This window comes from Aspergillus uvarum (genome assembly GCF_003184745.1).
Source record: "Aspergillus uvarum CBS 121591 unplaced genomic scaffold BO82scaffold_1, whole genome shotgun sequence".
NCBI lineage: Eukaryota > Fungi > Ascomycota > Eurotiomycetes > Eurotiales > Aspergillaceae > Aspergillus > Aspergillus uvarum.
Genome location: NW_020291298.1, coordinates 946,561 through 972,742, shown reverse-complemented (window position 1 = coordinate 972,742; position 26,182 = coordinate 946,561). Strand labels below are relative to the sequence as shown.

At 52.3% G+C, this 26,182-nt stretch overlaps 5 protein-coding genes across 5 annotated transcripts; 2 read left to right on the top strand and 3 right to left on the bottom strand.

The window, feature by feature from the left end:
• Positions 1-3,024: 3,024 nt before the first annotated feature.
• On the bottom strand, positions 3,025-3,337 carry BO82DRAFT_397207 (uncharacterized protein; the record flags this gene model as incomplete). The annotated part of the gene is made up of 2 exons (XM_025638905.1): positions 3,025-3,210; positions 3,332-3,337. The coding sequence occupies 2 exons, from the start codon at positions 3,335-3,337 to the stop codon at positions 3,025-3,027; spliced, it is 192 nt and encodes a 63-aa protein (XP_025497497.1).
• A 9,088-nt stretch (positions 3,338-12,425) lies between these two features.
• BO82DRAFT_7029 (C2H2-type zinc finger protein) lies at positions 12,426-13,932 on the top strand. Its single transcript, XM_025641479.1, has 2 exons — positions 12,426-12,544; positions 12,773-13,932. The coding sequence occupies exon 2, from the start codon at positions 12,796-12,798 to the stop codon at positions 13,627-13,629; it is 834 nt and encodes a 277-aa protein (XP_025497496.1). The 5' UTR covers positions 12,426-12,544; positions 12,773-12,795; the 3' UTR covers positions 13,630-13,932.
• A 1,439-nt stretch (positions 13,933-15,371) lies between these two features.
• BO82DRAFT_7033 (uncharacterized protein) lies at positions 15,372-17,743 on the top strand. The gene is made up of 2 exons (XM_025641480.1): positions 15,372-15,808; positions 15,901-17,743. The coding sequence occupies exons 1-2, from the start codon at positions 15,469-15,471 to the stop codon at positions 17,364-17,366; spliced, it is 1,806 nt and encodes a 601-aa protein (XP_025497495.1). The 5' UTR covers positions 15,372-15,468; the 3' UTR covers positions 17,367-17,743.
• A 691-nt stretch (positions 17,744-18,434) lies between these two features.
• BO82DRAFT_271560 (uncharacterized protein) lies at positions 18,435-20,630 on the bottom strand (the record flags this gene model as incomplete). Its single annotated transcript, XM_025630990.1, has 1 exon — positions 18,435-20,630. The coding sequence occupies one exon, from the start codon at positions 20,628-20,630 to the stop codon at positions 18,435-18,437; it is 2,196 nt and encodes a 731-aa protein (XP_025497494.1).
• Positions 20,631-23,123: 2,493 nt separating this feature from the next.
• On the bottom strand, positions 23,124-25,179 carry BO82DRAFT_428043 (carboxylesterase, type B; the record flags this gene model as incomplete). Its single annotated transcript, XM_025640409.1, has 6 exons — positions 23,124-23,580; positions 23,690-23,905; positions 23,978-24,275; positions 24,345-24,460; positions 24,511-24,910; positions 24,964-25,179. 6 exons carry the CDS (start codon positions 25,177-25,179, stop codon positions 23,246-23,248), a joined length of 1,581 nt encoding a protein of 526 aa, XP_025497493.1. The 3' UTR covers positions 23,124-23,245.
• Between the last annotated feature and the right edge of the window lie 1,003 nt (positions 25,180-26,182).

Here is a 26,182-nt window from a genome sequence, read left to right as displayed (position 1 = left end):
TAGTTTCTGGGATCGCCATGAAGAGCCCTGGACGAAGGAGTCTGCCGCCCCCTGGAATGTTGACGGCTGGGGAAGCATCGCGGGGAAAGGCCCCTCGGTTGGCTTGATTTGCACTTTCGGACACATTCCTGACCATCGATCGGGTGGCCGGTCGTGATTTCGTGCGCGATGGCCGAGTTATTCGGAATCTCGCCGACGGATTTGAAATCGAGAAGAGGCTGGTATCTACCTCTCCCTCCAGGATCTCCTATAGATCCAGATATTGTCAAAACTGAGCACAGAGACCCCAACCCACACCTAGACCGACTTGAAACCCGACAAGGGCCTTGAAATAACTCCCAAGTTTCATAGACTGATCTGAGACTCGGCATGAGAGGCTCGGGTCGCGTCGCGAGCCAGCACTCCTCGAGTCGGCGGACGCGATCTCACATTCCAAGCGGCCGGCAATCATGCCAGAACAGCTTCCAAAACTCCTCGCCACTCGCCACAATTGTGATAAGGGTTTTGCCAGCAGTCTGCCCTCTCCTGGAATGTGTGTCGATAAGGGCTAGATTGCACCCGCCACATTCCTGGCCAGGGCAAGTTGGGATAATGCAGTCACCCAGTCACCCACGACGCGCCTCGGTATGTGTTCAACTGCGATAACAGCTGTGGCTGGTAAACAGCTGAGTCGATCGTATCTTCATCCACACTGATAGCGATGATGGACCGGTGCTGACCGTCTGTCATGGACTCATCTCGGCCCAGGTCCGATGCTTCGAGGAATGGAATGCGATGCATGCGGGTTCCGCGCCTCTTGAAAGAAACCGCATGCGTCCTTCTATCATTATCAGAGACTGTCTTCCCACCATCTCCACAATTAGCTTCAGATCTGCCAAATTCAAAAGTATGCTGGGGATCGCGCTTACCCCCACAGTGCCACAATGGTCGATCCCAACCCCGCCAATTTCCCCCCGCGCTGGATTCCATGGCTTCCCACGCGTCGCGAGGTCCACGACCCAGGTAAGACGTGATTCTCCGGATTGAGGTTAGAAGAGAGAATCGATTCAATCATGGCAAACTCGCAAATAGCCTAGTCTGATAGATAGTAAGATTTTGCTTGCACTAAGTCTGCATGGCTGAGCTAGCGATGCATGTCTCGGGTGTGGTGCGCAATGGCCTCACGAAACTGGTAATTCGGGAAGTATAGCGTATCATTGTGCAGTGACTGCAAAGGGATGACTGCGTTCTAAGTGACAGGATGTGTCAGTTGAGAAATTGCAGAGAGAGAAGATGATCCAAAGACTGAAGCGATGGAGTGGTGATGCCGCTAAGACATACCCATACGGGCGTTTCTGGTGTCTGACTTCAGAGAGAGGTCCATTAGTGTGAACTCAGTGGCTGCATTAGAGACATCGCAGGGGTTCTTTGTAGGGACGTAGAGTCGCGTCCTCGTGTTCAGACTCTGCATCGCACGAGTCAGTCTACGAGAGACGATATGATATGGCGAGAACATGAACAGCTCGGGCGGTCTAGCGAGCAAAAAGTTCCAACAAGCAACCTGCAAGACCACACCCTCCATACCGTGCGCCACCGTCCCAACTGCGAAGCGAGAGGGCGAGCATGACCCTGGATTTCCGATAGCCATGCCAGATCATGGCCGACTCAAGCTTCACTCCAATCGAGCTCCCCCGCTAACGCATGCCACGGCAATGACACAGAGCCAAGTCCCCCCTCACCCCCTCTCTCTTGAACCAACCAACCTTACCATCAATCTAGAAACGGCAAGTGAGATGTACCGCTGCGGACGAGTACTGGAAAAGACAATCCAACACACCGAGCAATTCACAAGGCTTGTTGCGCGTTGGCTGCTTACTCTGACGACGCCATGCGCGGGCTTTTGCGTCTTTCATCTACCCAATATTGGAAACCAAGTCGTCATCCTCACAGGCGGGATGAAGTCTGTATTGTCCTGTCGTAAGGTGCTCGACTCAACTAGCACTGACTAGGCATGATTTTCCCTGCAGGTTTACTTTTGCGTGCCGCAAGTCCGTCTCGATACGCTGCTGCGGCGTCCTAGACGCACGAGACCCTTTTTCTCCGCACTCGCCGGGGGGGTTGTTGGGCTACGGTAGCTGATTGAGTGACATTCTTCTTGTCTTCTCAGGATGTATACATACTGTAACTACATGTTGCTTGCAGGAAGAGAGGGGGGGGCGGCGGATGTTACGAGTCAGCAAAGCTTATGTTACTTCTATTTTGCCTCCCAAGGAGTCGACCCTACAGCTGAGAGACATCACAAGTGCACACGTAGGCTCTTTCCTCCTGCAGGGCAGTACGTACTTACTTCCCGGTTGAGAGAGGGGGCTGTCCGAGGTAGCACGCCTCGTTATCAGCCAGCCCTCTGGGGCGGACAGAGACCACCTTAGCTTTAGCTTCGAAGTAGGCCGCGCCCCTGTGCTTCCTCCTGACAAAGCCTTATATCGTTGAGAGTTGAACAGGGGCCGAGAGAGAGGGGGGGGAGGGAGAAGATCGAGGAGCCCCGAAATTGCACTTCTATCCAGGCAGAAAGAACGGTGCGGTGGATGATGAGACGAAGAAGAAGCCGCCGGTTTCTCCTCTTTCTCTCTCATCATGCAAAGCGACAGACCGATCCGACGGAGCGCCCTGCGTCCCCGTAAATCTGCTCGATCTAGTGCTAGGTCAACTCCGTAGTCGGCGCCAAATAATCTTGTTCTTCCATCCGAATTACCCCCACCAGCCTAATTATCGGCCGCAAATTGGAGTTCCACTCATTCGTAGGCGTCCACGTAAACTGCCATGATCAAAAGGGCATTTCTCGATCGATTGTGACAGCCCCAGGCGAGAGAGATTATGCGGCTTACCTTTCGCTCAGCGAGACGAAGGAACCAAGATAAGAGCAATCAAGAGAGAAAGATACAGTACAGGGCCTTCACCATGGCGAATCAAAGCGGCAATGCTGAGGGGGGAGGGCAAGGGAAACAAGAATTACGCAAACTGGCGCTAGATATGATACCAATCTCATCATCTGCGGCTGTGAGAGCGTTTCGTCGGTAGTCTAATGGCGGTCCCTGAAATGGAGACAAGCTCTGTCGTCGTCGTCGTTGTCGTCGTCGTCCTCTTTGTTGATGTGGTGATGTTGTTGTTGTTGTTGTTGTTGTCGTCGTCGTCGTCGGCGTCGACATTATTGGTATTCTCGGCGCCGGCCCCCTTTCTCCCATGTTTGTTCCTCGTCATCCATAACAATTGACCCCATATTCAGGGCTGTGTTCTCAACGCAAAGGCTTCTCCATTTAGGTGCAGCTTACGTGTGTCACTCACACCAGGAAACGGACATAATTCCTTATTCAAGTGATCTCTTCGTGTTTTCCGATAGCATTACCTACTTACTGTCAAACCCACATGATGTTCCCATCAAGCAGCATGGGCCCTCACACCTCATCTAAGTTACTAGTAAGTAGTCTAGACTAGAGCGAAGGCAGAGGGCATACACCAACCAAAGATTCGCTCGCCCTGACCACCCTCCTCTCACTAGTGAACCCAGGTTAGGCATTTTCGGGGCTAGTCTCCGGCAAGAACACCAAACCCCAAGTGTATTATTTTACTCGGTATCTTCCAGCAAAGCAGAAGGGGGAGGGGGAAACGAATCTAGTTTTCCACCGCGCGGCATGTCAAATCTCAGACCCCACTGAGTGACGTCTCTGCTTACGCAGCCCTGCGTGAATTGTGGATTTTAGTTGATCCTAGTGGCTTGTGATTTTGCTCAGGTATTTTTTTTTTATTGCATTTTGGGGGTTTGTTGCTGTGCTGTGTGATAAGGTAGGTAAAGGGGGCAGTCGGTACGTAGTGGTGGAAGAAGGTTGATAATGATATGATATCAGGCCACATGATCGGAAAGGATCAGCTGTATAACCGGGGGCTTATTTACCCCAACTTCTTTGGTTCCTAATCACTGGTGGGAACATCGTTTTGAATATTTCCCTCCCAAGTGACAAAAAGGAAAATACCACAGCCATTTGAATGGGAGAGAGAAAACATTCAAAGAGAATCCCTTTTCCAAAATCACCTAATTTACTGCATGCTAGACCGAACCGAGTTCCCTCTTCGCTCTCTCTCTCTCTCTCTTTCTCCCTCAAGCCTAGTGAGAAACACTAGCAGAGTCTAGGGTAAAAGCCAAGCGAAGCCCATTTTCCCTGCACTAGTGATTCCACCCATTTTGCGAAAGAAGCCAATGGGACATGACTGGAGGAAAGTATATGCGTGGGTCCGAAATTCTGGAAAAATTCAATCCCCCAAGGTGCCAAAAAGAACAAGAAAAAAAAAAAAAAACAGAACGACCCTGAGCTGGGATGAAAGCTCGCACTCGTATTCATGTTCGGGCCCTTCGGGGAATGTTTGAGTGGGCCTACGTAATCAATCCGACAAGCTACGGTTCCCAAACTTTCTTTTCGGACCCTGAAGATCTCAGGGCCGAGGACAGGACTCTTCTCGCTTTGCTGAGTGAGGATGTAGTTGTACGGACTGTACTGTGTACTGTAGACCACGTACTCGTAGTCAGTTAGTCGGAGCAAGTCTGAGTCTGTGGTCGATGATTACTTCAGGCACTATTCTTGTTCCTTTCTCCGTGTCGCAACCGATCTGGTAGCAGGTTTTCCGTGCTTATCGAAGGGAACGAGACTAACCCCAACGAACCAACATGTCGACATTGATTGTCAAGATGGTGGAGTTATCCTTCGTGGTGAGGGACCATGCGCTGTGTATCTACCTCCTAGTTCTCCTTGAACAGTCAACACCTACATACATACATAGTACTGTACCAGTGTACCTCCAAGCCGCAGTAAGGTCCATACCGCACCCGCTCTCATGGCGAGTCCAACACCCTTTTCCCGATCCGGTATTTGTGACGACTTGAGTAAAAATGTAGGGTTGTTGATTGATCTGGCTAGACCCCCTCGACCTCTTGGATTGTGCACATACTATGGACGTCGATCTGCGAATCATCAAGTCTTAACCTGTCTGTCTATGAGTTCATTCTACATAGCACTACATCCTCACTGTTACAGTTAGTGTCTCTCATGATCATCACAACCTTCAACCACGAGACACCCTCGTGATCACTATTGCCCATTCCGTCTCGGCTGTTTTGTCTGCATGCGAAGAGAGAACGCGCGCAGAAAAGGGCCGTCACCAAACCCTGCAGTTTCGTGGCTTGTCAGGCTAACCTTAAATCCGAGGGGTGCACACGCGTCCTTTCCCCTTCCCCCCTCTCCGTCTTTTGCGGCGCAACTACTCTAGTAAGGTGGTGGCTGTTAGGGCACGGGATTGCTGTTCTCCGAGACGATTCGAGATGGGAGATAGCTGACTATCTCTTTCTCTTCGCAACAAACCTCTGATCTTACTGGAGCCGTACGACTCATGGACACCTGGTCGCGTCGCTTAGATCTGAATCATTGTCTCAGCCCGGATACTTCTCTCCCATACCCTATAAATACCGTTTTTTCCCACATGCAAAGACATTGTCTGATGGCGTCCGTCCCTCTTGCCCCGGAAATCCCGACAGAAGGGAAGAGCTAGACCCGAGCCAAGACACGAGCAAGAAAGAAGAAGGGAAAAAAAACCCCCATCACGTATTATGACTTACCGTTCCGTACACTAGAGACCACATCGCCCCTGGTCCCCCCTCCGACCGCATCGTTAGTGCAGTGGGCTTTAATATGTAGAGGCTTGGCTCCGTGCTAGTTCGGGGTAGCACCGTAGCCAGAAATTGAACTTGGGAATTTTAAGGGTCCATAGGGCTTCCTTCTCTCTCTGGCCCTGCCCTTTTTGTCTCTGTTTCTCGGCACTTGTCCCACTGTTTTTTTTTTCCCCTTCGGTGTTTATTATTGTTTATCTGTGGGGCAAACCGGGTTATTCAAGAAGATGATTCGTCGACTGGCCGACGGGTGGGAAAAAAATATTGATCTCTGTGTTCCTTTTTTCTTTGGGAGTGGGTGTAAAGTCAATTTGCCGGTGAAATATGGAATTGAAGCCTCGTTCCAAGATACAGTACTCCGTAATCTAGATAGGAATGGTAAGCAAGCAATTGAACGAGCGAGAAAGTTAGCTGCAGTGCCAGCCAGGCTTTTGAACAGTTGGGACAGGACAGGACGGATGCCTTCCGGGTAAAATATCACACGCAAACTTTCCGTGCCGGTTTGGCTGTCCAGGGGCTCGGGACTTGGAAAATCTATGGGTCGCGGATCCAGGGACCAGTGATGGGATTTTGCGTCGTACAGTACGTATGTGCTACAATACAAGTACTATATGTAGATACGGAGGCGATGTCTCTAGACGTAATTCTCCGCTGTTGAGTCAGCGGCTGTTTCAACTCGTGGGCGGGAATAGCCAGGATTAGTTACCCACGGCATAGTCTCTAGGGTCAATCAGGGTCGTCGTCACTGTAGTAGTGTGCGACTCTGCACAGTTGCACATACACATACGTACGTACCCGGAATCGAGAGCAGGCTTGGCGGTCTCGCTTACGGAACGTCTAAGTCTAGATCAGGGAGGGGAGGGAGGTGCACCACTGCACCACCGTTGCTGCGATCACCGAAATAAAGAAAACAAAAAGATCCTAAAGTGGTTAAGGCAAAGAAAGTTAAGGGAGGGTTTGAGCGACATCTGTCTTCAGAATGATCTCGTGAAGATCTGATCTGAACCATGTTTCTTCAGACTGCACATCTCCATGTTGAACAAATCAGGTCCATGGGAAGCCAATACTCTTGACCGGGAAGGGTTTTCGGCCTACCAGCTTACTCACTTGCCGCTTAGTCAACCAGGCCGCTAGTTTGCTGCCAAGACATATTGGCAGATCTTCTTCTGCTTCCCTTCTTGTTCCACGAGGATCATCATTGATCATGTGAGGGTCCGAAGAGGAAAACTTTGCTTTCTTTCCTTTCTTGGGGTCTTGCCTGGGGATTAAGGAGTCTCGGGTGCGAAAAGATATCATCCAGACTATCACCAGTGACAATCGTTCATCGAGGAAAACGAGACAAGCAGCACGCAAAACAAAAAGAGGCTGATCGACTCCCGTCCAGCGCCTCGGTTGACTCGGCAGCGGGTGGATGACTAAGTGCCGATGATGGAGAGGGTTTTCTTTTCTTTTGCTTCTTGGGTTTTGCCCGGCTATTTGCTGTAAGCGATTGGTGGGTATGGTGTGTGGGCTTGGTCTTTGATTATGGTTCCAGATGAGGGAAGGGGGAAAACCTGACCCTAGATCTTTTCTTTCGTAAGGGTGTATCTATAGGCAAGTGCCACTCGAGTAGATTCTGTACGTAGATAGTGTATACCAAAAAGTCTTGGTGCTGTAGGGACTCGTATACCCTGCGCTAGCTCAGCCACGCCACCTCAGCCTGCGGGATGGGAGTTCATAAGGTTAGACCTTACCACTGCTTTTAGTCTTTCATTGTGAACGTTCGACGATTATTGCTGAGATCAAAGAATTGTGAAGCAAAGAGATGAGCCTGCATGACTACGTATATACTATACCTAGTAGTAAGCTATCCATGTCTCACTCCCGACTCCCGAGACATCATCGGCAAAATCAGGTTCAGGGTCAGGGTTAGAGGTTCAGAGGGAGGAGTTTAGTCATCGGTATACTCCCAGCCCGACAGCTGGTTAGACAAACAGTATACGCGGCTGCGTCAGATCGCAAACCAAAAGAAACATCCACAACGTTTCTGATTGAACAGCCCTTCTCCTCGAGATGCTTGGCATCGCAGTTAGTGTTGTGGTGCCCGGGTCCGATCCCTCGAAATCTAGCCGCTGCTGTCAGAAGCTGCGTGGCCCTGCAGAATGGGTATTGTACCCTACGTAGATTGGAAGCTGTGTGGCCCTTGGAGCCCTTATTCCCCTTGTTTTGACATGACATTTCGATGACTAAGATCTTCAGTGCATGGAATCATGGCCACTGGGCACAGTACCACACATTGACTTCCTCCGAAGTTCGCCCCGGATAAAGATGGGAAAGGCTTTATTTCGGAAGACAGATTGTCGGAGTTTGCCCTCGGGCTGTACTGAGTACATACAGGCACCGTATATTCACTCTACCCACAGCGGAAGTACATTAAACCATGAGGGTGGCCGTTTTGCGTCACCTGTCCCCGCGATCGCACAGCACAAATTCTCATTGTCATCAATCGAGTCCCTAGGCATCAACATTTCTGATTCCCCTTGGGGTCTGGCCAATGATGATCCCCCAGGGCCCTGGCGAGGAGATTAGTTGCGGGCCCGGGGGGAGTTAGCGAAGGGCAAGAGAGAGGGGCGGACTACTATTTCTTGACGTTATATCCGATCCTCTGACGCGTCTGATGGATCAAGAACCGAGGGGGGTTTCCACAGTTCCTTAGTCTTTGCCTCGGGATGAACTACGTAGTACGTAGATCGTATAGATGGAGGAACGCAAGTGAGGGCTGAGACGATCAACCACCACCACCACCACCACCACTATCAGTGCTGGTTGATTCAGGGTCCAAGGGGGCCAAGCATGTCTGGAGGCATGGAATCTGCCCGAGTAGTGTGTAGGGTATATAACATGATGGGCTATTGGGAGGTAGGTTTCCGGCTACACTAGTCAGCACTCCCCCGAGACATTATCTCCATCGAATGCCTTGCAGGCACAACAAACAGCAGGGAAATAGGACAGTAGCGCTCTCAAAGTGATGCAGCAGCCGGCTGTGATTGGGGAAGGGGGAACCAGCGCATGGCGCGTCGGAGCCCCGGCAGGATGGGGCTCCGGCGACGGTTAGCCAGAGTACACGTATGCATGGATTAACCATGATTGACCAAAGTTCGTGTTTAGCCAGGAAGCCAAGCTCGGTTTAGCATTTTTAGCGTTATGGAACTGCGAGGGAGATTCATTTTGTGAGGGAGATTTGAAAGAGGAAGGGGGGCAGAGGGGCCCTGGATTGTTCGTGGGTGGTACATGATTTCCTTCTTGACTTGACTGACAGGGGCGATCAGGCAATCCGGCACCCGAGATGGAAGGACATTACTTGTCATGATGAAGTCATATTTCCATAGTGAATGCATTATAGGTATGTTGATTGAGACACAATAGTCAGATGATATGAGAGGAAATATGCATGGTTTACAGCCGTTGAACGCTGTCATCTGCTCACTAGCAGGAGTCAGCAAGCCGAGGAGGGGTCAAGAAACCATTAAGTTGGCGTGTGGGATGACTACAGAAGCTCACAGTAAGCGACGACTTGTCCTCTGGCGCTATTATTGGTAGACAAAAAAGCCCGACAGAAACTGTGTGTGCCTCGCCGCCGCTACTATTGAAATCGAAGCTATTTTCGGTTCTGGGTGGGGCGCTTTTCCAGAACGTCGGTATAATTTCTTTGGAGCTTGGGAAAGATGGGAAAGCGAAAGGGAAGGGAAAATTTAAAATGAATGGGCTATCTATTGATACGCGTACTTACTAAATCCGTTCTTCTGAGAACCAGAGAACCACACAGATTGAACCTCTCTTCTCTTTCTCAGTTCTCAGTCTCCGCCTCTATCTCTCTGTCCACACCATGCGGACAATTTACCGAGTTTCAAACACTTTCCCATAGAGTTCAATCGTCCGAGAGTTTCATCTCAAGGTTTAACCTCCGACCTCCGATCGGGGTCGGAGAAGAGTACCACAAAGGGAGATTTGAGACGATCCCGGAGGTGAAGAAAATCAGCTCAGATCTTTGGAACTCTGACACCGTGTGCTCTCGGAGAAAAAAAAAGTATCAGGATGTGTCGTAAGCGCTTGTTTAATTTTTTTTTCTCTCTCCCTCTGTCCGGAGTACTCGAGGGGGAAAGAACAGTTTGAGGGTTTGATCCAGATTGATCTGCCCCATTGTCACCAATCAAGGCACTGGACGTGATACTAGTGCCGTGACTAGCGTCAGATACCCAGTCCAAACCCACCCATTTCGTCCCATCAGATTCCAGTACAGCGTGGCTAAAAGCTTGTCCGTAAGCCTCCTTCTGGGGATGGCGACCAGGGGGTGAGGAGGAGCAGGAGAAGGACGGAGGACGGAGCGATTGATATTTGGCCACGGCAGGCAACGATCTACGGCATTTGCTTCCAGTCGGAAACCTGAGCAGGGCACCGTGTGGCTATTTGAGCGGATTTTGATAGTTGTGTATACACGTTTACTCTTAACCTATACACCCCGTACCTCATTCTCGGAGAGAAAGTGCTCGTCGAGGGTGACGGGCTAGGGCAACAGGGGCAACAAGGCAACGGGTTGACCACCGGCTGGCTGCTTAATCATCGGGATTGATCTTGACAAGCAGGTTGTGGTTTGGTTGCCACTCGGAAGACGATCGATACCCAAATACCAATCAATACCATGCATTACTCGGGAACCCTCGAAAGTTTATGTTTGCATCTGGCTGGTCTTAGTGCCGATAGCCAGAACTGACAACAGCGGCCGAGACATCCATTCATTATTCTTGCGTCTGATTGTCGTGTTTTGCTTAGCAATTGAGTTCCACACACTCTCAAATAATGTCGGTAGACATTCAGCCGTCTTCATCTTTGGCATTCTTCACTACTTGTGTACTCGATATGATTGTGAACCACAGCCGATTGACACGATGGCTGACACAGTGCAGGAGCAATGCGCTTACAAGTTACCACTGCTCTCTCTCCTCCGCCCGTTTAGCTGACGACAGGGACACGTACCAGCCAGGGATCTAGGTAGTTTAGATCCAAGCCTCGGTGGGAAGAAGAGGGGCTATTGGGCCCTGAAAGGGGGCCATCGGCCCTTTTTTAGCTGACGGCCTGCCCCCTCTGGATGACGAGGTCACCTCGGAGCTAAGCTTGAGTAGTCGTCCTTTAGTCGTTACAAGATCCCAATGCAGCAATGGGAAAACAAGCCCCGTTCCTAATGTTTTACCTCTTACTATTATTACCAGTATCATTACGATGACAGGAGCCGAGCCACACCACACCACCACCACACTACACCCACTTCGACTGGTTCCATCCGCGTGGCTGTTGAGAAGAACGAAACCTTTTTCTTGGGGTTGGGGCTGGGGTTGGATGACTGACTGACTGACTAAGGGGGTTGTGCGGACAGCGGGTAGAACTAGTGCCGAAATGACTATGCACTTCGGCTTTATCGGAGGGGCAATGAGGAAAGGAAAAGGAAAGGAAACGAAAGAAATCATGAACGAATGGGAACTTGCATATCCGGACTGAGACCTGATTTTTCTCTTGTGCTCGTACTGAGTACGGACCATGGAGGCAGCATAGAAAGACAAGAAGAAAGCAAAGAACAAGGAGAGACAAATGGGAAATTAAACCCCATCTAATCTGGTCGGCTCAAGAAGCGGGAGGACTCTATTGGCATAGACCCTGTGGCTGTTCTCCAGTTAGGGTCTTCCCAAGAGTCCGTTTCTCTTCTCTGGCTCTCTGGCTCTCTGGCTCACCCAACGAACCAAACCGAGAATTCTTTTTGTTCCCTTTTCCTTTCCGTCTTTTTTTTTTCTGCCTTCTTTTTTGTAATTCTTGGCTTTTAATGTATTATTTTTTTTTATTTTTTTTATCCCATAACAGTTACCATAAATGATGATGCCTATTTTGTACTCCACCCCGACGAACTAGCGTCGTGGACATTATCCATGAATCCATTATCCATTATTCCATTTCCCACCCACTATGAGCTAGTCCACTAGTGAGTTAACTCAACTGACGGACTCTGGACATGGCCAGAGCTTCTGGAGAGACCCTGGACGGGTTTCAAGATGCTTCTTTTACTGCGACGAAAAGACGAAAGTCGCTGGTTCGACCGTTCGTCACCTCTTGTGCCCACCCTCCACTTCTCCTCCCACCCCTTCTCGCTCTCTCGCCTTTTAATATTCCTGGTCTGCCCGTCTCATTCGACCTCCTTTCCCTAATTTCCAAATTTGATATCAGCGACTCACACTAAACCTCAACTCCCATACTCCCATACTACCTTCCTTCCGCATCCTACTCCTCTCCCTCTCGTCCTGCGACATTTCAGGCCTTGTCTATCCTTCATTGCTCTGCAACCTTCCCACTTTCGGCCGATCCTCCTCTATCCGCTCTTATCGCCCTCCTGTATCTACATCCAACCACGTTGAGACCACAGACCGAACATCAACCACCGTTTCGCAAGGCAAATTGTTTTGGTGGGTGTGTCTCAAGGGTCAAATCGTCATTATCCGCGCCTGTTGGGATTATCTCCGAGCCCTGCCAAACCGACCGGGCTGAATTGCAATTACTGTTTTATTTGCCCTACTCCAGCAGCCGGTGGACCCCGCGCATCGACAGCCCTCGAAGTGATCGACATCGGGTGATTGTCTCGTTGTCTCAGTCACATCCGTGGGGAACAGCTGAATTTCTCCTATCCGACAAGAGACGGGCAACCCAGCAACGAGCTAACTGGGTGTATTGCATCTTCCATCCTAGCGCTCTCCAGGGGTCTTTTCAACAGATCGAGGGGGTCCTCGTTACACGAACTGATTCCGACAAGGCAACATTCTCCTTACTAACTCGGTACGTACTTTCAATCTCTCACCTCCCCGAACTTGCTTTCTTCATATGGTCTCCATTCCTTGGGGGTTGGCTCTCTTAACCGAGGGTTGTTGGTCTGCTGGACGAGTCGCGGAGATACATGGTCGACGGGAGCCGGACCTCCGAAGCACAGATAGATAGCTTAGATAAGAACGACAACGCGATTGATGACAGAGGGGCTGAACTCAGAACTAATCATGACTCGAACAGATCGCTTGCATATTGTGGACAAGATGGCTAGTTGTCAAGCAAGCTTTGTGTCGATCCTGAACAACGACGACAACCCGGCCTTTACTGTGCGGTCTGCGCCGGGAATCTCTCGACAAAACTCCACCTCTTCATATTCCTCTTACCACTATGAGCCGCAACCAACGACGACAAGGACGTTAACCCCTGATTTCCGCTATCACGCCCATCACCACCATGCCTATACGAACTCCCCATCGGTATCCCCCGCTTTGGCACGCCATCCTTACGAACCCGTGTCTGAACCCCCGCAGCCCACGTCTCCCGGTTCTTCCGACTGTTCCTACGACTATATGAGCAGCGGCGCCAGCGTTCGATCGCATTATCACCTTAGTCGGCAAGAACCTCATGGCTACCGGCCCATGGCAGAGAAGCGGGTTAGTGGGAGCTCGGTGGTCGAGCCTCCGTCCCCGCAGCCGTCGATCGGAAGCACGACCAAGGAAAGCATGGCTGCGAAATCGGGCGTGCGGAAGAACAAGTACCCTTGCCCTTTTGCTGCCAGCCATGGCTGCACCGCAACCTTCACCACCTCGGGCCATGCCGCCCGCCACGGCAAGAAGCACACCGGGGAGAAGAGCGTCCATTGCCCGATCTGCAACAAGGCGTTCACCCGCAAGGACAACATGAAGCAGCATATCCGGACGCACCGCACCCACTCCGAGGAGATGCCCACGGGGATGGCCGCCGACCGGGACAGTGATGGGAGCAGCAGCTGGTCGACTCGGAGAAACACCGCTTCGTCCACTTACGCCCACCAGCGGTCGACCAGCCAGGCCCAGCGGGAGAAATCCTCTTACGATGCCATGCCACCACGAGTCTGATGAGAGAACTGAGACGTCTTTCTTGTTCTTCACCTTCTCGTTTTCCTTCTCCTTCTTTCCAACCATGACCCGTATCCATGGCCAATCGACCTTGGTGTGCGGGCATAACCGGCCCTGAGGGTGACCGCTGTGCGGTTCCCTGCAGCATACCCCTTCGACATGGGAGTTTCCCCATTTGCGCATCGTTTGAGCTGGACGAATTGCGCTTGCGAGATAGACTTTGTTGCATTCTTTTCTGTGGACGATTTAATCTCGATCCACCCGTTTTTGTGTTCCTCTGTTCTGTTGTGGATAGACGCTACGGAGAGCCGCCTGCATTTTCTTCTTTTCATTTTCTCCCCATGCATCTCTTGCCTTGACGTCCTTTCTTCAACTGTCTTCTTGTTCATGTTGATGTTTCATCTGTGATTACTCACTTGCATATGCGACCGATTCTGTTGTTGGTTCGCATGGCGTTCTCAAGCGTGTTTGATTATGTTTCTCCTGTCTGCCATGAATACCTCATCAGCTTTTTTCTTTTCCTGTTGTTTATCTGGAGTTTCTGCCCGGGGAAAGGGCTCACCAAAAGAAAAAGGGCAGGATGTGTTTTGTACTGTACAATAAGTGTTTTCATTGATTATGTATGTGGGAGAGCTACGAGGAATTGACGGGTCACTACTGCATGACCGCATGTCAAGATGGAGGTTCTGAATGCGATGCGATGATATCCATTTGAAGATCTACAATGATATGATCAGTGTGTTTTGCTTATATACTTCAAAGTAAATGTTCTCTTCTAGTGTCCGCATAGCATATCGAAATCACGTAATGTGAAGTATGTACGTAGGATGGATTGGTGTCTGCAGTAAGGGATTCGAACCACGGAACGGGCGGGGACGGAAAAGCCGGGGAGCAAAACACAAGGCATGCAAGTCTGGAACAGCCACCGGGAAGGGACCACTTCTATCTATAAGCGAGGATTTGTCTACTTCTATCCTTGTCGACGGCCATAGGTTGTTGGTTCTTCGTGGATGCTGCTTCCATCTCCCTCCTTCTTGACCACCTGGCAGGGGATGATGGCGGGTAGTTTGGGTAGACTTTTTGACTGACTCGTGACTCGTGCCGACGATGATGTCAGTTCAGCTGGGATGCGCACTGAGCTGAGAGCGTATGAGCCGAAGGACAAGAAGGCTCGGCTGGATGGATGGTGACACGCCTTTTATCATGGAATGCTCTCGCCTCACCAATAGCCGAGCCCCATCCCCCACCGAGGGGCTTTGTTTCACAATAATAGCCTGGAGTGGAGGAAGGGCTGCCCGACTGAAAGACCCTCCTCCGGCCGAGATGGGCAGAAACAAACAATGGGAGAGTCGTTGACAATAACAACAATCCTCAATGAGCGGGAGGAGGCAGAAAACAACAACAGGTACCTGGATGGTACCTGAGTGAGAGGTGGATGTTCTAGCCTTTTCACAAGTCACGGAGGGGTAGACTGGACGACGACGTCACTGGGGGGATTGGTTTCGTTTTGGTGAAATGCAAGCCAGCGCTGAGCCGTGCCGGTCGCCACTGCCAGATTGAATGCCTGTCCGTGCCTGAACTGGCCTGAAACTCGACTACGACCACCCATCATCATCTCTTTTCTTTCTTCCATCCTCTCTCTCATTCCTCTCTTTGATCACCTTCTCTCCCTTCCACGTCTCTCAGTCCATCACTATCGTCCCATCCATTCTTCAGCCATCAACTCACTCTTGTCTGCATGGCTTAGGCTAACCAACCATCGCTCATCTTTGGAACCCCTCCACCCATCTGAACCTCCCCAACCAACCCCGCTTCGCCAGTCTCTGCGACTCTGTGACCATGGCCTACTACGACGGGCGCCAGTATTCTTCCCGCCCTCCTGCTGGCTATAACCCCGACTACTATCCCCCCCCATCTCGCCATCAAACCGACGTCGTGCGTCATCATCGAGATGGCAGTGTCGAGTCCTTCGAGGCTGTTCATCGCGACTATCCCCCCGCCGATTATGGCTACGAGTACGGCTACGGGATTCCCCCGCAAGGAAAACCCACCCGCGCGTCCACCGTCCACGAAAGTGTGCGACGCTCCCACTCTGTGAATCCCCGCGACCCTTATTACGACGACGGCTCGGACTACTATCGGCCCTCACATCGCCGCTCTAGACGCCATGACGACCGACGTACGTACATATCCGCCAATCTTTCTTTCATCCCAGTCATCTCGGCCGATAGAAATGAAGACCCAGTCAACAAGCGTGCTGACCTTACCTAGATGACCGGGGAAGATACTCCCGATCCCCCTCCGACAGTCGTTCTCCCCCACCGCGCCGACGAAAGTCCATCTCCGAGCAAGCCCTGGGAGCGCTCGGGTTAGGATCCCTTGCTTCGTCGGGCTCGAGACATCGGGAGCGCGGCCGCTCGCAGGCCCGCGATCGCAAATCCTACTCCTATTCGCCGTCTCCGACTCGCTCGCGGAGTCGCCATCGGCGCGAGAAGAGCGAGCAACGTATCGCACAGGCGATGCGGGCCGCTCTGACCGCCGGAGCCATCGAGGCATTCCGCGTCCGCAAGGACCCTGGGGAGTGGACCGGTGCCAAGGGGAAGCGGATCTTGACCGCTGCCATCGCGGCCGGGGGCACGGATGGACTGGTGGACCGCGATCCCAAGAAGCACTCGAAGCGTCATGTCGTTGAATCGACCCTGGCCGGACTCGCCGCGAACCATTTTCTGAACGGGCCGCGATCCCGCTCCCGATCCCGCGGCCGGCACCATGGCCGTTCCCAGAGCAACGGTGGCGTGAAGAATCTTGCGGCCACAGGCGCCTTGGCTGCGATCGGCAAGGAAGCATACGATCGGTTCCGCTCCAGGTCCCGTCCCCGGGACCGGAGTCGGGGCCGGTCTCTCTCGCAGGACAGCTACGATGACCGTCGCCCGAGGCCGCGGAGCAAGAGCGTTTCGGACTACATCCACAAGGGGATGGAGGCGCTGGGCCTGAGCGAGAAGGACCACCGCCGGGACAGCCGGGACCGAGACGGCCGCCACTCGTCCCGCCGCGATGATTACCCCGACGACTATAGCGACTATGAGTATCGCCGTCACCGAAGCCCACGGCGCGCCCGGCATTCTAGAGATGTGAGTCGACCAATTGTTCACGCCGACGAAGCTGGCTATAGCCGTACCCGTGCCCCGGACGAGCCCCGCTCCAACAGCACCGAGGATTGTGACTCTGACTTAGGCAGCAGTACCGATGAGGAGAAGCGCCAGAAGAAACTAACGCGCAAGACGCTGGTCAAGACCGGCCTGGCGACCGTGGCCACCATCCACGCCGCCCATGAGCTCTACGAAAACATGGAAAAACACAAGAAACGAGCCGAGCAGCTCCGCGAGGGCGAGATCACCCCGGAGGAGGCCCGCCGCCGCCGCCTGAAGGCCAACCTCGGCGATGTCGCCAGCGTGGGCATCGCCGCCTGGGGCATCAAAGGCGCCGCCGAAGAATGGAAACACGCGGCCGAGCTCCGCAAGGAGCGCCACAAGTTGCGGGAGGAGTGCGACCAGAAGCGCGAACGCCGCCACCAGCGCGCGCAGAGCCACGCGGGCTATGACCATCACCGCCAACCGCGGACCGTCTACCCCGATGAGATCGAGGAGCACCACCCGTCCGAGTATGGGTCCACCCCGAGCCTTCGGTCCCGGTCGGCCGGACGGTCGGGCCGAGTGCCCATGGCGCAGTATGCTTGATTGATTGCTCCTGTTTGGGATGGGAGGGAGACTTGAGGCAATCCAGGTCGGTCAAATGTCCCTGTTGGGTGGCTGGAGTGTGTAGGATGTGTGGGGTGCGATGATATGATGATGATCTTATGACTTGATGATATTTTCGAGACGTGTCTGTCTTGATTTGATGTATTTTACTTGTCTTCCGGGTGCTTTGGTTTCGTGGCTTTGGTTTGTGTTGCGTGCGGCTCTACTGATGATGGACTGATGATGGACTGATGATGGAACGCCGGGGCAATCTGCTCTGTTATTGATGATTGTTTTATACTCGGGATATTCATAACATTACCGGAATTGGCTCGGTACTTCTCGACTGGCCGATCTACAGTAGGCACATACGTTCTGGTGTAGACAGTGTTGAGGTATTAAAGGGGCATTATTCCATTCCCGGCACGTACCCAAGAAACATGCTTCTATCCAAAACAAACCAGAGAGCAAAACAACTCGTCCACATCAGAGCGACTCAGACAAGATATGTGGCACATATGGAGTAGAAGACATATACATACACACACACACACAGAGAGAGAGAGAGAGAGAGGGATAGATAGAGATATAGGAAGACAGAACAGAACTGGGAATCAGAGGCAATGCTGATCGGCGCATGAACGGTAAATATGGTGGTAGGACGGAGCTAGCGACAGAGATAGAGAGAAAGAGAGAGGTATCGTAGAATCAACGAGGTCCGATCAATGATTGGCGCTAGATGGATGGGTCTAGTTATTAGACATAATATAGAGAGATGGGAACAACAGGCGCGGAATGAGAGTGGAAAAGAGTAGATGTGAAAAAGAGATAGGAAGACGAGCGCAGCTAGCTGTACAGACCATCTTTAGCGGATAGATGGGTGCGGTCATGGGAAGGGAACTTTTTTACACGGAAGGTTCCGAAAGGGACCGGTGATGTAAAGTGGGTGGTGGATGGTGAGGGCGGAAGAGAGAGCACTGGAGCCGGCGAGGCGAAGGTGGGTTGATGGGCAGGGGGATGTGAAGGCGACGGAGAAAACCACAGTATAGAGGATGTGTCAAGGCATTCTCATTTGTCGCCGTGAAGATTCAACCAGCTCATATCTGCATTGACATTGGCTTTCTGGCCACCGCTGCTGTGCCCGGGCTCCTCGTGTTCCGGCATCGGCTCCAGGCTATCGGGAATGAGGATGCTGGATCCACGGTGGTTGTAAGCGCTGGATGGGTCGAGACGGGAATCACCGTCAGAGGGCATGGCCATGGAGGGTGCCATGGAAGGCGCACGAGTGCTGGGATTGTAGTAGCTGCGACTGTAGGTACTGCTGGGCGGGCGGCCCATCCAACTGCGTGTTTGCCAGTGCGGATCGTTCTCCAAGTCGTCGCCGATGGAGGAAGCAGTCGAGATGCGGGCGGACTGACTCTCGGGGATGATCATCTGTCGACCCTCGGAGGAGATGATCGACGATGCATGTTCGGTGGTGGGACTGCCGCTGATCACCTGACCTCCGAGGGGTTTGGGTTCATCCAAGAACCCGAAGTTGAGGGGCGTCAGCTTGATCGGCCATGCGGTGCTGCTGGAGTCCGTCCGATTGCTCCTCAGCCCCGGAGCAGGGGGCTGAAGAGTTGGTGGCTGCATTCCGACCAGGTCAGTCGCACTGTTATCTTGAAAGTACCGACTCCACCCTTCATTAGTTAAACGATCGCCGGGGTTGCCCCCGGGGTGTAGTTCTTTGACGGACAGCTCTTTATCGAGGGCAGCGCTAGAGTACGCACTCGGCGAGTATGTACTAGGGGAGGCGTCGGGAGACTGCACAGTCACCAGCGGGCTCGGTTTCAACGGACTTGTGTTTTGCGCGTAGGGGGGGCGCGCTCCAGCGGATCGGGGTGTCTTCTCATCGCTCATTGATCCCGAAAAAATTGCCAGGGAGTCCACGGAGGCGGCAGCCAAGGGGGCAGGGCTTTTTGCCATGGGGTACGCTGATTGCGCTAGGGGTTCCACCCCCCGATCTTGGAAGCTCAGCCGATCTTTGTCGCCGCCCTGGGCTAGTTTGATGCTTTGTTTCTTGCGTTTGATCCAGAGAAGGATGAGGATCAGGATAACTCCTACACCCACAATCGCACCGAGTGTAGCACCCACAATGGTTCCAATGTCGCTGCTGGATGAGCCTCCGCCGGCAGCAGCGCCAGAGGACGTGCTCGCGGAGGAGCTAGCTGAGGAGCTACTAGTCGATGCAGTGGTGGATGTCGTGTGCGTCATCGATCCGAGGATTTGCTGCTCCGACTCATTCCCATAGAACAGATGTGTAGTATTCACCCAGCTGTTGGCGGTCTGGTTGAAGATGGCGAGCGATTCTGTACCGCTTCCGCTGGAAATGACAACTAGTCCATCTTCACCCTGTGCTAGCGAATAGTTTTGTCTTGTAGTGGAGGAGGCCAGTGTGCTGGAATAAGTTGGGTAATCGCTCGAGGAATCCTCTCTCTTCTGTTTACTGGACGAAGAACTGGTCGTCACGGCGGTTGCGGGGTTGGCAGGCGTACCGCCTGGCTTGACTAGCTCTACGCTAGAAACTGTGTTGGGCGATACACTCATGTCGAAAGCCTCGAGAATCTTGGTACCATTTGTTCCTTCGAATAGTGCAGCTCGGACATCGCTGGAGAGTGAATCGGCCAGGGTGATATTGGAGTCAAACCAGCCACGGGTCGGGTTGAATAGGTGGACTGCCTTCGGGGTTGTCGTGCCGCCTACTAGGGCCGCTTCACTATCGCTCCAGGGCACCAATACAGGAAGGTAGGCCGGAGAGGCATTCGAGGCCGAGAAGGCGTCTAATACATACGGGGACATAGTGTAGGCGACAAAAGTATCTGATGAGGCGACAGATTGGTCCGAGGTGTGGCCGCCGTAGACCAGAATGCTGGAAGAATTAGAAAGGTAGACTGCCTGGTGTCGAGTCCGATTGGCCAGGTTCTCTTGGGGGATGGCAGTCCAATTCTTGTCTTGGAAGGAGTACCGCTGTAGGCCTGATAGGTCGGACTGAGAACCGGAACCGCCGACCACGTAGAGCGCGTGCTGGTCTTCATCTCCATCAATACCACCCGTCACACATGCCGCATTGGAGACCGGCTCTCCCATGGTCAGGTTGGTCCATGTCGCATTGAGTTCGAGAGGAATCGAGACAAAGCCATTGGCGGAGTAAGCGTAAAGAGTGTTATCATAGATGACGGAGCAATGGCCCTCCAAGTCCACAGGGGGCTTCGGAGCCAGCATAGCGTGCAAACGAGCGACAGGCAAGAAGAGAAGGAGTGTTCTTCGAATATACCAGCCGAAGAAGCTAAGGGAATGTCCAGCCGTCCTAGGTCAGCACGCAGGCGTAGGGACGAGGACGGAGAATGATCTTGGGGGAGGAAATGACTGCCGGAGCACTATCGCATGGTCGAGGAAATCGCGGATGATCGTCTCGGACGAAGTGAACAGGGGACCCAGGCGCAAACGGTAGCGACAGCTATGTTGCGTGGAAGGTGGGTGAGTGACGTTTGTCGGGCGAAGGATAGGCGCGCACACGGGACTGGGGAAATTGAGGGTATGGCGAGGAGGCGGAAGGCACAAACGAATGGCGACCTAGTTGCGCGAGTGCTAATTGAGCGAGGGGCGAGATCAATTTTCAGGGGCGAAAAGGATAGCCGTGGTGCACGATATCAAATCGGCGGTAGACGGTGAAGGTGAAGGAACGAAAGCGACGAGGGGTCGAGGGGAGAATGCGACACAACGAGGAAAGAACGAGAGGGAAAAGGTCAGGAAGCCAGAAAGAGGAGCAGCAAAGGACGGAGGGGAGGGAAAGGAACAGCCAAGATCAGGAGAGGGAGGGAAGGGGAGAGGAAGGACGAGCGAGCGAGCGAGAGAGAGTGTGTGAGAGAGAGTGTGTGTAGTGTCTGGGCGAACAGTGGAGGATGAAACGCCGGCGGGCAAGCTTAGACCAATACTAGCCCGCCTGTAGAGCAACTCACAGTGGAGCTGGAGCATTCAGACTTTGGACTTCGAGGTCCCGGTCGGAGAATACAACGATTGTGATATCGATAGATCAGATTAGAACACAGAGTGACTAGCACGAGTGCCCAGCACGTTGTGGTCGGGGTGATCCGCGTGTAGGACGGAGTGATGCGAACGAGGAGTAAACAGTTCCCTGTCAGGGCGGAGAGAGTGAGTAGCCCAAGGAGGAAAGGAGAGAAGGAGAGTAGAACACGAGGAAAAGGAGGGCCAAAAGGAAGGAGGACGCAGAAATGCTAACCCATAATCAATGTCCTGGAGTGTCTGCCCGACGAGATGAAGAATTGTTTGTTGTTGTTGTTGATTGATTGATTGATTAATTGACTGAGGAATGGGTGGATGGAGTGTGATGGAGGAGGTTGGGATAAAAGGAAGGGGAAAGACCCTTCCTTCCCTTTCCTGCTCTTCCTCTCTTTGCCTCTCCTTTGGTTCCTGCATAAGAATTGCTGCAAGGACACTGACCTTGTTAACAATTGCTACAGGAACTACAGGAACATTACAGACGGTGTTACAGGGTGGATGGCCCCCCAAGATAGAGTGCTACACTGTAGTATTCAGGGGACAGGGTACCAACCATGCGAGTTGGATGGTGTTTCGCCAAGGGGTGGGTGAGCCGGACCATCGCATTGGCCCCAAAGATGGAAGTATTGAGGGTGTTCCAAGTTCCATGGCACCAGAGCATAGCTACAAGACTGAATCAATCGCAATGGATCAACCCAAGGGCGGAAGATAGATGAACAGAAGTAGGTGTGTCTAAGTTGGAGTCTTGAGTCAGACAGATCGATCCGTGTCCGTATAATCAGGTGATGTTTTTTTCTTTTCTTCTTTCTTTTCTTTTCTTTTAGGAAGGAAGCCGTGGGGCAAGCCGCGCTAGTCAGGAACCGGTGCTGCACGAACAGGGATGACGCAGATTAATCTCCATCCCTATTGATTACTTTCTTATTGATTGTCTCTGACTATTCTATTCTATCCCACGCCCACAGCCTCTCTTTCTGTCGCTCGCCCTCTCTCACTCTTTCTCTCTTCCTTCTCAGCCTTCTCATCCGAAGATAATCAGCCACCAACTACACCAACATACCTATACAACTCGATCGCAAAAATCCATTTCTTCGAGTCTGGCCAGCGCCTCGGCTTCTCGATCTATTAATAGACTACTCTCGAACAGCAGCAGCAGCAGCAGGAGCAGCAGCAGCAACATCCCACCAACCGAATCCACTGCAAAGACTCGGTCTCCCGACCGTTTCAGCCAGACTGACCCACTCACTGCCCGCAGGGTGCTCGTTTTTTTTTTTTTTTTTTCCTTCTCTCCTTCCCCCTTCTCCAGTCTCCAGTCTCCAGTCTCCAGTCTCCAGTCTCGTGCTCCAATTCCCCCAAACCAAACCCACCCCCCCCTTTCACCTGACGTAATTCACCAACGAGACTGGGAGTTTTTCCGAGAGGGGGAAAATCACATGTTACTATGAGTGTGGTGCGTGAGCTGTAGCCTATAAACTCACCGACTCATTCCACAGTGGATGTTTGCCTCAGTGCTCCCTGCACAGCTGACTCGTGTGAGAACGACTAGACCAGTTCCTGGTGCTTCGCAACAACACATACATAAATACTCTTTATATATAGTATTGAAGACCTCTTTCTGCTGTGATAGAAGAGGATGGAATCCCTCGTGGATTTAAGTCACCCGTCTGCCTGCCCATGGCCGGTTAAGCAGAAGAATTGGGTGCATGCGAGCAGTAGTTATGTGTACATTGGTGACTCAGCGTCATCTGTGGGCTTATGCAGATACAACTATAAACAACCACCATCACACCAGCGAGAAGGTTACCACAGAACCAACCAATCTACCCCCAAATCCTCACATCCTCCAAAGCACCACTCTTGCACGCCTTATCCAACCAGTCCCCCGTCACGTTTCGTGCTGCGGTACCCTTGCCAAATTCGACAATCGTGCCTCCATTCGCTCCCTCGCGATCGAACGGCGCCCACCCCACCGTCTCAGCCACGGAGGTGGCATCTTTCAAAAATGCCAGGAAGTAATCCTGTATCTTTTCCGACGTGAGCACCTCTAGATCGGGGACGTCCCCAATCTGCTTCATATATGTCCCGAAGACCATCAGAAGGTCGGAGGAGTGGTAGGCGCCGAGCCAAGGGGTTGGGGAGATATTGGTGAAGTTTCCTGGTTCGGATCATTCTTGTCAGTGGCTGTCATAGAGACATGTCCAGTGGAAGGAGGTTGGAGCTCTGGTGTTGGAGATGGAGGAAGCAAGTGCAGATGATATACATACCCGCCCAGAAATATCGATAAGTGTCTAACCCAACGGCCTTTCGCAGCGCCGCATCCGACGCAGTGGCGCAGCTCCATTCCATCTCGGTGATCGCGGAGGCTGTCAGGTTCGTGCTGGCTGATTCACGATCCACGTTGGAGCGGATGGCCGGCCCTCGGGCGACTTTGCCCGAGTGGTAGCGCTGGGTCTCGTTTGCGAAGATGTATTTCTCGTCCGCTAGTAAGTCGTCTCATTAGCAAGTAGGAAGAGAAACGGGAGATGTACAAGGTAATAGACAGGAGAACTAACGGATGTAGCTGCTGAATGAGATCGACGGAGAGCCGCTGTAGCGGTTGATAAATTCCGAGATCTGCACCCAGGAGACTTTACGCATGCACTCTAATGCGGCGGTAGCGTCGCTGCCGTAGTTGCAGCCCAGAGCTTGGGCCACGATATCGAAATCTTGGTAGACATCATCGGTGGTGCTGAGGTCAATGGTCACAGAGGGAGGTTGGGAGAGGATGCCGAATTTGGCGGCTAAGGGGTTGTCGGGAAAGGCGAGGGTGTAGAGATGAGTGAGAGCGGCACCTTGAGATTGGCCCCATAACTACCGCGGGTGTAGTATTAGCTTGACTGTGGAAAGTTGACGTACGGCAAGGGGTGGAAGATAGCTGACCATAATGTTGTCCTTGTTCCCACCGAAAGATTCAATGTTCTCATATACCCATTCAACCGCGGCTCGCACGTCGAGTAGAGTGAGTGATGTCTCATCCAAAGCTCTGGATTTGGGATCTAACTGCTGTTAGCAGGTTGGTGTGAGCTAGGTATTTGGGGTGACCGACTCCCGAATATGTTGACTCTGTAGTTCATCGTGACTACAATATGCTCCTGGGAGCGCGAGACCCAGTGGGGTGGCAGTTGGGATGGGATGGCAATGCCACCGGTAACCCCGCCGCCACCGGTCACAAAAAGTGCCACAGGGAGATTGGAACGGTGAGTTGCTGACGCTGGAGTCCAAATCGCCAGGGACAGGCAATCTTCTGCTGTCGACCAGGCCGTGGAGCCCTGAGTGCGCGTCTCACCGAGGTTGTAGAGTAATGCGGTTGGCGAGTACTCGGTCCAGATGCTATCATAGGTAGAGACATACTGCGGACACGCTGGGCCATATCTCGTCGAGTCAAACTTCCGATTTGTCTTCTTCAACTTCTGAGGAGGTAGCCAGCGAAGATCTCCTACTGGTGGCTAAATTGAACACGGTCAGCTCAATCTCAGTCATAGTGAGAAAATTCTCATACCTGAGCATAAGGGACGAGCGAAAACTGGCGAACATCAGGATAGGTATCGTTCAGCATGCCGATGAATGTCCCTGTTTGAGTCTCAACGGTAAGATTGCTCCAGTTCGATAGAGTCCGAGGCTGCTCCCATGTCAGGTTTGCATAGTAGCCGGGCTCTGATTCAGCGCAGGCAGTGAGTGCCGAGGCTAGTACTGCACAGGAGGTCAGGAGCTTCATGGCGAGGGTGAAGAGCCGCAATCATCAAATATAGCTTGACTTGCAATCGAAAATGGGCCTTGCGGAAAGAACAGGATGTGGATTGAGGGCGTTGTTTATTGATATTTGCGGGGATGTAACCCCGCATTTATAGGAGCGAAGCATTATTGCTTGCCTCTAGGAACCAGAACTAGCATGAAATAACCACGTCATGTCTGGCAACGCTATAGGGGTTTCATGCCTGCAGGGTGCTGTCGCGATAGGCTCGGGTAAATTCAAAGCCATATGGTTATGCTTGCTGTGCATGCTTTGCAGGAGTTCAATTGGACGGACTGGTTCCTGGAAAGCAGGAAGTGGTAATGATGGTGGTGAGTGACGGGAAAAGACGAGAAGGAGAAATTGAGGGGATTCATTTCCCCGCAATTCTTGTTGTTCCCGAATCGGCCCCACCTCCACTAACGTTCTGGCTCAGGAAATTATAGCAACTCAGTATGTAAAGATATCAAGGGTCCTGAGATAGAGGGAGGTGCACGCCTAGACCAGAGGCAGGTATGCAGCCCGCAGCCCTTTTCTGCCACCACCCAATTCGAACACTTTCGTCAGGCAGTTTTTCTTATCTACTACTGCTTAAATCCGCTTATATCCGTTGTTTTCGTTGCGAGGTCGCGAGCTTTCTGCCGAGTCAGGCGGTCGGTAAGGCAGTCGGAAGCCAGACCGCTTTGTGCCAGACGTTACAAGGGGCGCTACGAAGTAACTTATGAGTAACTTTATTGTACTGTACCTATTGAGATTGTATCATCTTCCCAGACAAGAAAAATCTGGACAGTGAAATCGTGTGGTATTGTATGGTCTGAGACCCCTTTCATTCCCTCCACTCCAGGTAGCCAGGTATGTGTATCAGAGACGACCAAAGCAAAAAGAGAAAAAGAAATAGAACAAGCGGAAATAATTTGTTGAACACATGGCTTCAAACACAATTGTGTCCAGTCGCTCCTAAAATCGGCATGATGGTATGATAATAACG